The sequence below is a fragment of the Myxocyprinus asiaticus genome, chromosome 27 (assembly GCF_019703515.2).
Source record: "Myxocyprinus asiaticus isolate MX2 ecotype Aquarium Trade chromosome 27, UBuf_Myxa_2, whole genome shotgun sequence".
In the NCBI taxonomy this organism is placed as follows: domain Eukaryota; kingdom Metazoa; phylum Chordata; class Actinopteri; order Cypriniformes; family Catostomidae; genus Myxocyprinus; species Myxocyprinus asiaticus.
The window spans coordinates 32695647-32710095 of NC_059370.1; the positions used below are offsets into that span (position 1 = coordinate 32695647).

At 37.1% G+C, this 14449-nt stretch overlaps 1 protein-coding gene across 3 annotated transcripts in view; it reads left to right on the forward strand.

Annotated features, from left to right (window-relative positions):
• The window catches only part of LOC127418377 (protocadherin-11 X-linked-like), a 279153-nt gene extending 265524 nt beyond the window's left edge, over positions 1 to 13629 (forward strand). For 2 of the 3 annotated variants that reach the window (XM_051659002.1, XM_051659003.1), the window contains one exon: positions 12965 to 13629. In XM_051659002.1, coding sequence (XP_051514962.1) covers positions 12965 to 13362 — 398 coding nt within the window. In that variant the 3' untranslated portion in view covers positions 13363 to 13629. The remainder of the gene's footprint in view (positions 1 to 12964) is intronic. The other variant, XM_051659005.1, reaches the window with a different exon arrangement.
• The last annotated feature ends 820 nt before the right edge of the window (positions 13630 to 14449 follow it).

Here is a 14449-nt window from a genome sequence, read left to right on the forward strand (position 1 = left end):
CCCCTCCAAAAAAAAAAAAAAAAAAAAAAAAAAAACTTACATTTCCTTTACCTCTTATTCCCACCTTAAAACCAAGAAAGAGAGGGTTGTGTAGATAATACATCAGCATCTTTGAGTGCTTGTGTGGCAGAGTGGAGATTTTAATATATATTTATTTATTTCCAGATCAGGCATTGAATGGAATCTTTTATCCATTGCTTGTTTCTAATCAACTCTAACAAAAGAAAAGACAGTGGAGAGAGTTTGACCTGCCATGTTCAGGGGACAACCTCTTTCTGTGTTCACTTTGTCCTAGATTTTGTTCTGTTATTTGTTTTGCTGTTTTAATCTTAGCCAAGTCAATAATATTCTTTGTTATCTGAAAATGGTGGTCGGAAAAAAGGTCTCCATCTTTTGTTGGAATTACCTACCTGTGACTTCCCTCTCCTCCAGACTCGGGGATAAAGTAATTAATAAATGTTGTTTTCTGCCCACAATTACTGTGGACAGAAAACCCAGTTGCATTGGGTCAAACACAACATGGATAGAGAAGAGAGTGTGATTGAATGGAAGGGGAGGAAGAAGAGACAGAAAAGTGTGAGTCTTATCCTCTTGGATGCCACAAAATCTGGGATGTTTTTCACTTAAACACTGAAATTAGCAAAGTTTCAGGATTTTTTATATTTAATTATAAAGCAAGATTGAGAAGAAGTATTTCTGATTCAGATCTACAGTGTTTTAAAATCTCTAATCAAAAGTAAGCAAAATTGTGACATTGATCATGTTAATGTCCCCTGTACACTGAATTTTTTATTTATTTATTTATTTATTTATTTTGACAGGCAACCTAAAATGTTTAGTTAAGTGGTTTAATTCATGGCCGAACTGTTATTTAGCATGACAAAACCAACCTGAATGCATTAGGTTATACAAACGAAATAACTTTTTAAGGGTTAGATCAAGTAGATATAGATTTTAAAGGTAATAATTGCACGTTACAACGTTTTACAGTGTACAAGGTCTGATTTCTCTTAGAACATTCTCAAATCATGCTAGGGAAACATGGATCAAAAGGTTTTGCACAAACTTGTGAATTGCATTCTACCATTAAATTCATGTCACTTTTTCAAGGACAACTTTTCACTCAGATTACTATGTTGATAATTTAAGTAATACTAGTTTGTCATTAAAATTTGTGTATTAACCTAAAAAAATAAAAAAATTACAATTAAAAAATAAAATAAATATAAGCATTTTCACTAGTGGTCTTAGATTTTGGACCCAGCTGTATGTGGGCACTGTTGAGAGCTCAGCTTGATATATGTAACATGTAAAGCTACAAACTCTCTATTATGATTTAGTCGTTGTGACTACTATGATTGAACAAATACATTTTTGTCCTTGCTGCACCCTATTAAGAGTGCAGGCATATTTCATACTAGCCGGCTGTTGGACCTCATGTATTCAGGTAGAAGACAAAGGCAGGTCTAACATAGTCGTAAAACCTAACTCAGGCCCCCAAATACCAAGTCATAAATTTTACTGATTAAAATCGTGCCAAAATCCAACAAAGGGGGTCCAAAACAGACTGCAAATCCCATGAAGCCTTGCTCACTAAAGGATCGAACTCTCAACTCCTATTGGATGAGGCACACGACAGAACACACCTCAACCATGACATCATCAGGAGTAGAAATACCTCTGAAATGCTTCCGGGATTTGCTTTCAGCAACTTTGCTCGACGTGTGTAGACGCAGCTCATCGCTGCTCTCAGGTGCAGCCTCGTGGCACAAGGAAGTAACGTCCGACTTGAAACTGTGGCCATACAATCTCTATCTCGCTGGACGAGTTGAGATTACTCTGTGTTCCACCGAACACTCTAACGGATCCAAAGGAGACTGCCGAGCAATCCGCATCTTCATCCATTCGCCTGCAGAAGTGAAGAGAAAAGATTTCTCTTCCCTCTTCAATCAAGTCAACGTCGCTGATTTCTCCGCCAGCCCGCCGAGAATCAGCAGCCGTACCGCCCACCAACAGAGCGAGGAAACGGCCTCCCATCATCACCCAAGCCTCGAGGAACCGAGTCTGAGTTAAAGGATGGATGAACACACATTCTGCATCCTCATGCGATTCAAGTAAGAGGTTTACGTCTGGGCAGAGATAGAATATTATAGTGTGTTATTCTTGTGTATCAAGGTTATTGCTTGTACAGTTTACAGACTGCCATGTCCGCTCATTATTAATAAACAGGGTATTAATTATCACGAATTTGATTTGCTGTATTGTAGTCCAACCACATTGGGCTGTTGTACATTTCCGCCATCGCGGGTGAGACCGGCTAACTGAGTTTATCCATTAAAGAATCAAAGAACGCGGGACGGTTTACGAGCCGTCCACCGCGTCTCTGAGTGATAAACTAACAGCTGCTTTCTCTCCCACGATCGCAAAATCGGCTTTGGGGCCATCACTTAATTCTCTCTCTCTCGTACTAACCACACACACACACACATACACACGACCCCTCACAAACATTCTGAACACCTTTCAAGGGATGATGCTAATAGACCCTGTTTACACATGTCCCATTAATATGGAACCACTGTTAGTTGGCCAGGACCTACTGAACCGATTGGCTCCGCTCATTGACTGCCATCGTGGATACGTGGGCTCAGGTTGACATACCGAGACCACTTGGTCCAGAAAACAGTTCACCAGCTTCAGATGGACAAGTTGCCATCGTCCAAAAATCCAGCAGAGACGACGACTCCAATAAGAACAATTACAGGGCCTGAATAAAACCCTCCAGGGTACTATAGTCACTGTAAATTTGCACTCCGTTCTTATCAATAACACTTTGCACGCTTTAGGGACTTTGTCAGAGAAGACAACTTATGTGCGTATAGTTAGAGATCTAATGCAGGACCTCCTCTGGGAAATTAGCTCCTCCGTCAACAGTCTGAGTGGTGGAAGGATTCCAGCTTACCTGGTCTCCCTAGACCTTGTCGAACAAATCCTTAGATCTGCTACTACCTCCATTGTGCAACCTTCACAGATACACCTGGCATATAGTTTTGGCATTGAAATTCCAATCCATGTAAATCCTCAGAACCTCAAAATAGGATTTATCCTCAATCTACCATCATAGGCAGAATATATACAGACTAATGTCCATATTTAATGTTGGTTTTCAGAGAGGTAATGCACACATTCACCTCAAAACACCATCAACACTCGCCTACCATGATGAGGACCCCTCGCTCTACCTTATCCCTAACCTAAACATGTGTCCCAAGACAAAGGACATTCATTGGGTTTGTCCAAATGCAACCCCTTTGTTAGAGAGGTGACTAACTACCTCCCTGAACAAGTGTTAAAGTAGCATGTCCATCAAAGATGAAGGAACAGAGACAAGGGTAGAGCGAGCAGGCAATCGCTGGCTCGTTAACACACTAGCCACTGAAGTCCCACTGTCATACAACCGCCATGATACAGCCATTAAACTAACACTACCAAACCAAACGGTGTTCTTAATGGTTCCCCAAGGAGCCACCGTGCACATTGACGAAATTGTCCTCCATCATCTCAACGTCAACAAACATGATGCAGAAATTGAGATCATGGACACATTTAGAGGTCACAACCTCACCATTGATGACACCCTTCAACAGCAGCTTCAGGCTGAAGGGACGAAATTAGTGAAGTTCAGTCTCAAACCAACTGGGTTGACCACTATATTTCCTAGTCACATAAGCAGATCGTCATCTTACCAAGAACACCCTATCAGTTTGGTTGGCCTCTGGCTCCTCCTTAGTGGTTGGATCATCGCAATTATTGCACACGCCATGTACAGCTACATTCAACACCTACAGGCCAGACTGGACTCACTCCTTGTACAGCCGTGTTTTACACACCAGTCTGAGCCCATCCCACAGGTTAACCCCAATCATTTCCAAGGATAAGCCTTTTAACCTTTAACCCTCCTTTCCTCTAAAATGTTGTTCCTAGTAACCAATGTCAGGTTCTACTTTGATTTTGTGTTATGACCAAAGATTAACAAAGGATTGTGTTACGGTTAATGCTGTGCCTTCCAATAACTTGAAATATTTATGTGTGATGAATGAAGTTTTAGATTTAGCTAGAATTTCTATGCCCAGATGTGCCTCAATCTCTGTCCAGACGATAAAGCCTCTGTGAACTCTAATGAACTGTATGGACTGTGCAACCATTTTCTTTCCTATCAGGAATACATGGATGGCGTAACCCACAGGTTACTGTGAAGAACTGTTCAGCCCTTCAGTTGCTCTAAAGATGCTGGACAACAACCAACTCTTCAGACCAAAGGGGGGAATGTTGGGCCTCATGTATTCAGATAGAAGACAAAGGCAGGCCTAACACAGTCGTAAAACCTAACTCAGGCCCCCAAATACCAAGTCATACATTTTACTGATACAAATCACGCCAAAATCAAACAAAGCAATCCGCATCTTCATCCGTTCGCCTGCAGAAGTGAAGAGAAAAGATTTCTCTTCCCTCTTCAATCAAGTCAACATCGCTGATTTCTCCACCAGCCCGCCGAGAATCAGCAGCCATACCGCCCACTGACAGAGCGAGGAAACGGCCTCCCGTCATCACCCAAGCCTCGAGGAACCAAGTCTGAGTTAAAGGACAGATGAACACTCATTCTGCATCGTCATGCGATTCAAGTAAGTGGTTTACGTCTGGGCAGAGATAGAATATTATAGTGTGTTATTCTTGTGTATCAAGGTTAGTGATTATACAGTTTACGGACCGCCATGTCCGCTCATTATTAATACTCAGGGTATTAATTATCATGAATTTGATTTGCTGTATTGTAGTCCAACCACATTGGGCTGTTGTGCATTTCCGCCATCGCGGGTGAGACCGGCAAACTGAGTTTATCCATTAAAGAATCAAAGAACGCGGGACGGTTTACGAGCCGTCCACCGCGTCTCTGAGTGATAAACTAACAGCTGCTTTCTCTCTCACAATCGCAAAATCGGCTTTGGGGCCGTCACTTAATTCTCTCTCTCTCTCTCTCGTACTAACTACACACACACGCGCGACCCCTCACAAACATTCTGGCACACATTTTTGGCTAGTAGATAGCTTCGTGATAAAGCTCAGCTTTGTCCCTAAGCTACAATTGACTGGTTTCTCTCCGCCCACATTCGCGGCCATATTCCCTGGCTGGAAGTCTCACGTGACATACTCTCCATGAGAGTCACGTCTGCCATTTTGTGCACGTCCCTCCTTACACACACACACACACACACACACACACACACTCACACACACACCTTATGTGTTATAGGATTATTTTAGTTTCCATATCTAATCATATCACTGTTTAATTTGTAGTTGTAAGTCGGAAGTTTATTGACTACATTGTATTAATTATTAATTGATATTACTGCATAAATAAACTTTGTTATATTACAAAGAGAAGTGTTTTGGTTTGTTTTGCATACACCTGTGTCATGCTGACGGGATGTCAGTGCTCGGATTCAAGCCTTCATTCATTGTTTTTTTTCCGAAAATTTATATTCTTCGGATGTCGATTTTCCTAAGAAAACAATCTAATATTGAGACTATTATACTGTCTGGTTATTAGTCCCTGATTCCAGGGTGGTGCCCCGTCAAAGTTAATCCTTATGAATATGTTATTGATTTTTGATAATTGATAATTATCTTTGACGATTATTGATTTTGAAGGATCAATAAGCTAGTGTTAATATTAATTAATGTATCATAGATGTTAATGATTGGTGATTATCTTTGATAATTGTTGATTTAAAGGATTAAAAAAAAGCTAACATTGATTCTCATCAATGTTCTATTGATTTTAATAATTAATAATTATCTTTGATAATTATTAATTATTGCTAATAACCAAACCCGCTCCTAAACGTAGCACACTACATTTACTGGAGCCCCATATGAGGTTTTAATGAGTTAGATTAAATTAATTAATTTAAATATTAATTAATAACTAAAGAAATAATTATTAATTATTTCTGATAGTAACACTGATCTAAACAACCAGTAAAGTCCTACACGGCTCATGAAAAATATATCATCCTTATATATATATATATATATATATATATATATATATATAGGATATATAAAATAAATAAATAAAATAAATATATATATATATATATATATATATATATATATATATATATATATATATATATATATATATATATATATATATATATTTTTATTTTATTTTTTTTTTTTTTTTAATAGGATTAGATTTGGTTTGAAAAGCTGGAAAAAATTGGTTTAAGTCAATTGCTGTAAATCATTTCACAGTTTTTGACATTGATTTAGATATCTTAATTCTACAAAACCAATCAATCAAAAAAAAAAAAAAAAAAAATTAAGCAGACATCATAACTGAACAAGTAAAATAGGAAATGTCTTTATTATCCTCAGTCACAAAGACAGGTCACTGTTGTTGTGATGAATACATCTGAAAGTATGACAACATTCTTGGTGTGAATGCCATACTCTTGTGTAGGCTTCGATACAGTACTGCAAATATGCTCTTGTTGTACACTACGTCTGTCACACAGGCGTGAAATATGATAAACAAGTATAAGGAATTGGGAAGAAAGAAGTGTGAACAATTCTCAGGCATAAAACTGATGCTTCCATTTGTAACTTGCTCTTTTCCATGAGGAAATATTCCATCTTTTGTGCCAGATTTTCATTCAAATACAGGAACTGCACGTGTGTTGCCCTGAAGTTGTTACTGCAGAGTAACAGATGGTAGGATGTGTACTTTATGTATTTGGGAGGCCATTATAAAAAAAAATAAAAAAATTCTTCTGGACCCCAGAGCAAGTCAGCTGTGCAAAAGTGAATCACAACTTCCTTCTGAATTTGTCATGTTGTTTGTCAATTGGTTATTTCTCATCAATGGAATTTCTCATTATGTACTATATATAGAATTTCACAGCTCTCTGTTTTTATAAGCTTCAATCAAATAATCATACTGAGTAACAAGTAAGTTTTTTTATCAAAATTATTGCTAAAGCTAAGAAATTAACTTTATTAAAAAGTTAGTTCTGGTCCAGTCATTTGATTGGAGCATTCCAACAGTGTTGATATTTTGTAAGAGCATGTTTCACTGTTTGTATTACTGTGCTTGTCGTTTTCACTGCGTGAAATACCAATTCTGTTGTTTGCAACAATGTAACCAAGCAATTTTCATTGCCAGTGTAAAAAATATTGCCATTTTGTAATTTAAATGCAGTTACTCATTATAAACTAACTGTTGTAAAAATAAATAAATAAATAAAAAAGAAGAGAAAACTAACTCTGCAGCCACATTACCTACAGCCGAATCACAGCTATGTTGATAATAATAAGAATAACACGATTGTGAGTGTGATTTTCCTCAAATGTAATGCTTAATAAAAATATGAACAGATTATTTGTTAAATTACATTCAGATACTTTGAAGTGTTATAGAATGTTACAATAACGTCACAATGTTTATACATATTGTATTTGACTCAGTGTTATCACATGTTACCAAGTTATCAGATAGCAAGCTTTAGCACATGAAATCTTCAGTTGCTCAAATGCACAAAGTAGCACTCAGAACCGCAAAAGATGCTTCAACCCTCCCTTAAGTACATAAAATGTGTTATATGGCCCATGGGTCCTGGAATTTCTTTAACATATTGCAGTTGCTGGAGTGTTGCATGCCCCTGGCCTCCAGTTGTAATTTATTTTTGCGATGCATGTCACAGTTTACATCCCACTGTACATCTGTACATTGGGACTTCATGAATATATAACAGTGAAAAAGCACCATGTAATCATACGGATCTCCTCTGCAAAAGTAAAAGTGTAAACCACTCATAAGCAGCGATGAAATATGAGAGTGGTGCTGGAGTGGAGCTGGTGATGAAATGCATCTAGCCTGCAGTAAGTGGCCTTTCCCTGATTCATGAGAATGAAAGTGGGCCTCTTATTTCGCATGATGGTTGTGTCCAACCCTTGAGTGAAAAATTCCCCTTGTAAAACACCCATGGGGTTAAATAGCTCCATTATTATTAATGACCATCCATTTGCCAATCTAGATGTAGAGTCAGAGTGGGTGTGTAATGAAATGATAAAGTCTGTGTAATTACAAACTCAATTATTATCTTTCAAATTTTGTTTTGTTTGACATCATCGAATTGGTTTGGAGCAAATGCCCTTTGTTTCATCTAGTTTTTTTGCATTCACATATATGCAGAAACTATAGTTTTAATGCAGTTAACCATTTTGTTACTACAGTAATATGGTGGTAACATAGTAATCATGGTTAATTTTGTGGTTGCTGTAAATTTACAAAAAAAATACCATGGTGAAACTATGGTCACTGTAGTAAAACAAAGGTTATTTTTCATAATGTAAGGTTAGGGTTAGGCCTAGGGGTAGGGGTTAATGTAGTGTGTCTGTGGGACTCTAAATAAACACAATAAACACACTGCAGTGAAGCCCACATACTGTAGGTTAGTATTTAAAAATGTGTACAAATAGTATCTGACACTATTTGCACCAGGCTGCAAATAGCATCTGCATATTTTTTTGTGTGGAGCAAAAAAGTACAGCACTGCTTAAGGTTGTCAAATGATAAAACTGGAATAATATCCTTAACTTAGCATTGATATTTTCTCTTGTCTTGTTCTTTTCCCATTCCCAAGGGTTCCAGCTGTACTGACATCAAGAGCAGCAATTAAATATATGTAAAATTTGCATACATGGCTGAAACAATACTACACTTTGATCAATTATGCCACCGTGTACCCCCTTTCAAGGGTATGTTTTGGCTCAATGAACTTTACTCATTACTTGATCATTTGCATTTGGAAAAGCACAACCCTTAAACCGATGCCATGGACTCTCATGCAACTTTCATTTGTGCTCTTCAACAAAGATTGTTCACTTAGAACACAAAGACACTTCTATTTCTGCACCGAATGCAATAAGCTACATCGGAACCAGTAATACACTTTTGTAGCAAAATTACAAAGTGTCATTAAAATTCAAGGCAGAATTCCCTCTTCTGACATAAAGCTCACTGCTTCATGCAGAAATGTGTTGTAGGTGGTACAGAGCCTGATTTCTTTAGCTCTATAGTCAACCAGATAATGTTTAGACAGGGGAGAGAGTGAACAAGAGAAATTATGTATTATATTTATGCAATTAGCTATCTAATTGGTAGTAATGGGTTTGCACATGCTGACATAATGACTTGAACAATCATCTCTCTGCCATCCTTGATGTAAATCCCATCAAGATATATTCAGGTCGTGCTGCTTTGCTAAACAGTCCCATCACAAACTGTCATTTGTGTTCGTTGTCAGACTTCAGCCTGTCCTTGCGTTGCAAGTACTGTTTCATTTCAAATTTCCGGCCACAAGTGCCCCGTACTGTCAAAAACGTTGTTTTCAGTTTTATTTTATTTTTTATTTTTTGCACAATTGCCACTGTAATCCAGCTACATCTTAAGCTGGTCTTTATTGTTAATTGTGTTAATTATTTGTTTTCCAGGACACTTCAGGAGTTTTGTTGTTGTTTTTTGTTCCCCGACAGTATTCATTCAATCTGGTATCTCTTTGTAGGCAGTGAGATGTCACATTTAACAAACTCAACAACATAGCTTTCAAATGCTCACTCTTTATTGTGTTATCTTAATAGGTTGGAAAAAAGATTGACACAATTTTCTTTTGTTTTAGTTTGCAAAATTAAATTGAGATCTGCGAACAAAAGGCAAGACCTTTGCCGTATGTCAGACGGGAGCTGTCTGAATACCAGCTGGCCAATTTCTGATGACAATGCTGGAAAATTTTTGCAGGGGAAGATGGAAAATATGTTCAAGGTTTCGCACCGCTGTAATTACTAGTCTGAATCAGCTGGAGCCTCAATCAATAAACACTGGCCATTTCGTGAAATGTTTCGATCTACAGACAATTTGCTTTAAATGCTAGCTATTATTAGAATCCATATTACTCTCAGAGTAAATGGGTTTGACATTTTAAAAGTATGTATTGCGATAACGTAAATATAATTTACCCCATACAACATTCAGTTTTAAATAGCCAGCTGCAGGAGACCTTTGTGTTGAAATTTAAATTATTTCCCCCCCAAAAGCTAGGTTTTCCAACAAACGTTTATGGAGACTGGAGCACGTGGGGTCTGATTCTTTTTTAAAAGGTTGACGGGAGACAAGCGATTCCCCCTGAATACAAAAAGCACTTAAACAGCATCAGAGTGAGTTGCTGCCTCCGGCTGACGAAAGCATTCAGTGCTGTCACCCACATCAGTCAAGCAATACTAGTCCCTGTGGAGAAGAAACTGATATGGACATCTTTGGAGCTGTTTAATGTGAAATATCACATGCAAAAATAGTAGCTCTCCTGGCTGTTGACATAGCGCCACTTACAGCTCGTGCTGTGCCTCTGCACACTGGAAAGCAGTGTGACTCCAAAACACCTTTCACACATAATGTAATTACGCACTCTCCACTGTTTGTGCTGATTACCCACCACACATACACACATACACACACACACACACACACACACACACACACACACACACACACACACACACACACACACTCCTGCTGGGCAAATGCACTAAAGGTGTTTACATGGTCCTGAGTGAATGTGTTAGGACTGCTACATGTGTTTGCCTCCGTGCATGAATCTATCCACTGTGGCTTGATGCGCTTGGTCCTCAAAAGAACAATGGCTTAGAAAGACACCTCTAATTTCCAAAGCAGCTCTGGGATGATTTACAGCAGGCTCGGAGAGCAACCTGGCCAGCGCTCATTCTGTTTGCTCAGAGACTGAGTGAGCAGCATCATTTTTCCTTAATGAAGTTAGTGACCCTCTGAAAGGTGACACGTTTACCGCTTCACTGATTTATGCACTGATGCACTGAGACAGACTGTAGCAGAGTATGACCAGAAGGATATGGCCACATCTCTTTTTTTTTTTTTTTTTTTTTATTTCTGTCTCCCCTGTTCTCTCCTTCTTTTCCTCTCTGTCTGTTTCTAAGTTTCTATATTTGTACCTATCTGTACAGTCCCCTGATATTAATAACTGACACACAAAATTCAAAGCATCTCTTACAAGAATAATAATATAATATAATATAATATAATATAATATAATATAATATAATATAATATAATATAATATAATATAATATACAGTATGTTATGTTGTGTTGTGTTATAACCATATAATATTAATAACTTTATATTATATTATATTATATTATATTATTTTATAATATATTAAATTATATTATTTTGTCATCAACGATGATAGATTACAATATTCAGTAAAGTATTTGAATGTATATGGGAATGTGTACATTTTAGGTCCTTTAACTGGTCACCATTTTCCTACAATGGATCATTTTAAATGGTCTGTTAAGAATTTAAGAAGTTAAGTACAAATATTCCATGTAATCTTTTATATAATCTACACACAGTACATAATAATGTGAATGTTTTTTTTTTTTTTTTAATAAATTGCAAAAATCCATTTAAAAAAGTTTTATATGAAGTGTAGCATGTCAAAACAACTGTTCAAAATACAGTATATTGCAAATACTCAGATATTATATCATAATATTCATATTTGTATCCTGTACCAGAGTATTTGAATGGTAGACTTGCCAGCAAAAAAAAAATGGTACTATGGTACTTAAAAACATACCATGGGATTACCATGATACATGTCAAAAAATCCTGGTAATACCATGATACTTTTTTGGTCAGTGACATTAAGATGCTCACTATGCTTATTCTGTATTTATGATATTCAATGTATTTCCTTCTGCATTACATATACATATATATATATATATATATATATATATATATATATATATATATATATATATATATATATATATATATATATATATGTAATGCAGAAGTAATACTGAACACAAAAAGCTTTAAATCTACTGGCTCACAAATTTTTTTTAAAATTAAATAAATAAATAAATAACCCAAGCATGCCAAATAGGTAGTGCTGGAAACCCAGACCTCATCCCTTTCAATTATTGCTAACATCTTTACTTATGCAAATATGCTAAATTATTTCTACATGACAGCTTGGAGAGGGGGCCTGAAGGACAAAAGTAATGTTCAGGCAAGGCTTTCCTTTTCTTAGATATACATACGACACTGCAGGGCTCCTGGTTACCTCCGCAAGCACTGTTTTACATTCTAATTATTGGAGTTGACAGGTTTTATGGCTGGGGCTCAATGGTGAGGCCTTTTCCTTGGCACATCTCACATGTTATGTCAGAGCAGGTTTAATGAAATAAGAAAGTTTGAGCACTGTAGTTTACTGTTCTTTTTCCTTCTTGCAAATCACATTTTGTTCCTCACAACTATGTTTTCTTTTTTTTTTTTTTTTGCCTAATATGTGTCAAATATGCTAACAAATAGGCAAGGATGCAAACATTTCTGTGTTTCCATGTGATTTACCTTAATTGAATTAATTTAGGAGGGAGACATCAGTAGAAGAAAGGTACGTCACAAAGGCATTGATAAAATAAGTAATGGTTTTTGAGTTGTTCATTAATTCTTTAATAAGTAAAAGCCAATCTTAGACACAAACTGCAGAGGCTTTTTTGAGATTTAATTAAGCTACAGGGAATTCACTGCATATTGTAGATAAACACTTAGGGCCATGGGAATACCATTTAAATGAAAAGAACTGGTGTTGTTTTTCTTATTATGAGATGAATTAAACATGTATCGCTGCCTTTTATTTCTCATTTACAGGTCAGTGTTCGATAACTGCAACTTTACTCTAAAGAATCTGTCTTTCTTTCTAAGTGCTGTAGAAGAGAAAATAGGATTTAGTTTTTCTTCTGTGTCGAGCTGTTGACTGAGTCTCTACATTTGTCATTTCATCATCCACAGCTATTGAAGTTAACCTGCAGAAGGCTCTCGCCGAAGCCTCGGAGACCTGTACCCAGGAATGTCTGATCCTGGGTCATTCTGACAGCTGCTGGATGCCGCCAGCGCTGACCCAGTTCCAGACATCCGGTGCTGCCACTCTGCCTTCCTTTGGATTTCAACAAAGCTGGGTGCGGGGGACCAAGCCAGATGGGCGTCACACCCTTGGCAGGTCAGTGCCCAAAGATGATCTGGACAAAGGGAGCAACCGGCCCCAATTCTACAACACTCTTGAGAGACACTGCAGCAAGAAAGAGGATCCCATCAAGGTCATCCCTCTAGCCAGCTTTTCTGCCACATCCAGCCCGCAGACGTCAGTGAGCGGAGTCTCCTCTGCCTTCCTGCATGAGCATCAACTGTAAAAGCACCACGTCACCAAGATATGAGCATCAGGCAAGGGTAGGCTTCAGAACATGACATAAAGAGAGTGACTACAAAAAAAAAAAAAAAAAAAAAAAAAACAGGATGATTTTTAGCATTTATGATACCTTTCGTGACAGCTGAGACACTGATGTTTTTTTAAATATTGGAGAAGGATTAAAGGCAGTTTAAAGTGAAGGACAGTAGCTTTCAATATCCTCTATGATGCTGAATACAAGTAAAGTAGACAAACGGTAGATATAGACCAAAGTAGCTCCTCAAGTATAAAAAAAAAAGGAAAAAAATGTATGTGTCTGTTTGTTAGTGACAAGTTAGTGGCCAATTAATTAATCTGTATTGTTGATCAAAAATGATGATATATGATCTTATCTTTCTTCTTTTTTGCATCTCTTGAATGCAACTTGACATAGGAGATTACTTTTAAGTGTACTCTATTGGAAGAAATCATTGTATACATTTACATGCACACAAATATTCATATGTAAACTTATGTAAAGAACTTATGTAAACATCATGTTTTAGATTATCCAAAGGAAAAAAAAGAAATCTTCTGTTAATGTGCATATTCCAGAAATTATTTGGTATAATTTTGAATATGTGCATACTCCTTTGAATTCTGGCACTTGTGGTGTTAGCAAGTTTAAATGGTGCTCACTAGCAGCAGTAGTCGTTTTCTACATGCTTTGCACACAAATACAAATTCACACTCGTAAACGGAACAATAAAAGTTAATTCTCAGTAAAACTTAGACTCTGGGTTACGAGCTACATTCGGAATATTATGATGCATGTAAACAGTCATTAAGGTTAAGTGTTGTGTGTGAGTGCTGGGTGACTGCGATATTTATTTTGGCTTCAGTAAGGTGCATCGTTTCCAGCTGAATTTCCAACTGACTCTGTTTTATTCTGGTGATTTTTGAGAGTTCCCAGTTCCCTGCACCTGAATGTGCTGCTTACACTCTGTCAAGACTACAGACACTGCTAAGCCTCTCTGCAAAAATTTGTCTTGCTCGGTGTTAACACCTGGAAACGTTTATGTATTCGTTTTATTTTCTTCTTAAACTTTGAC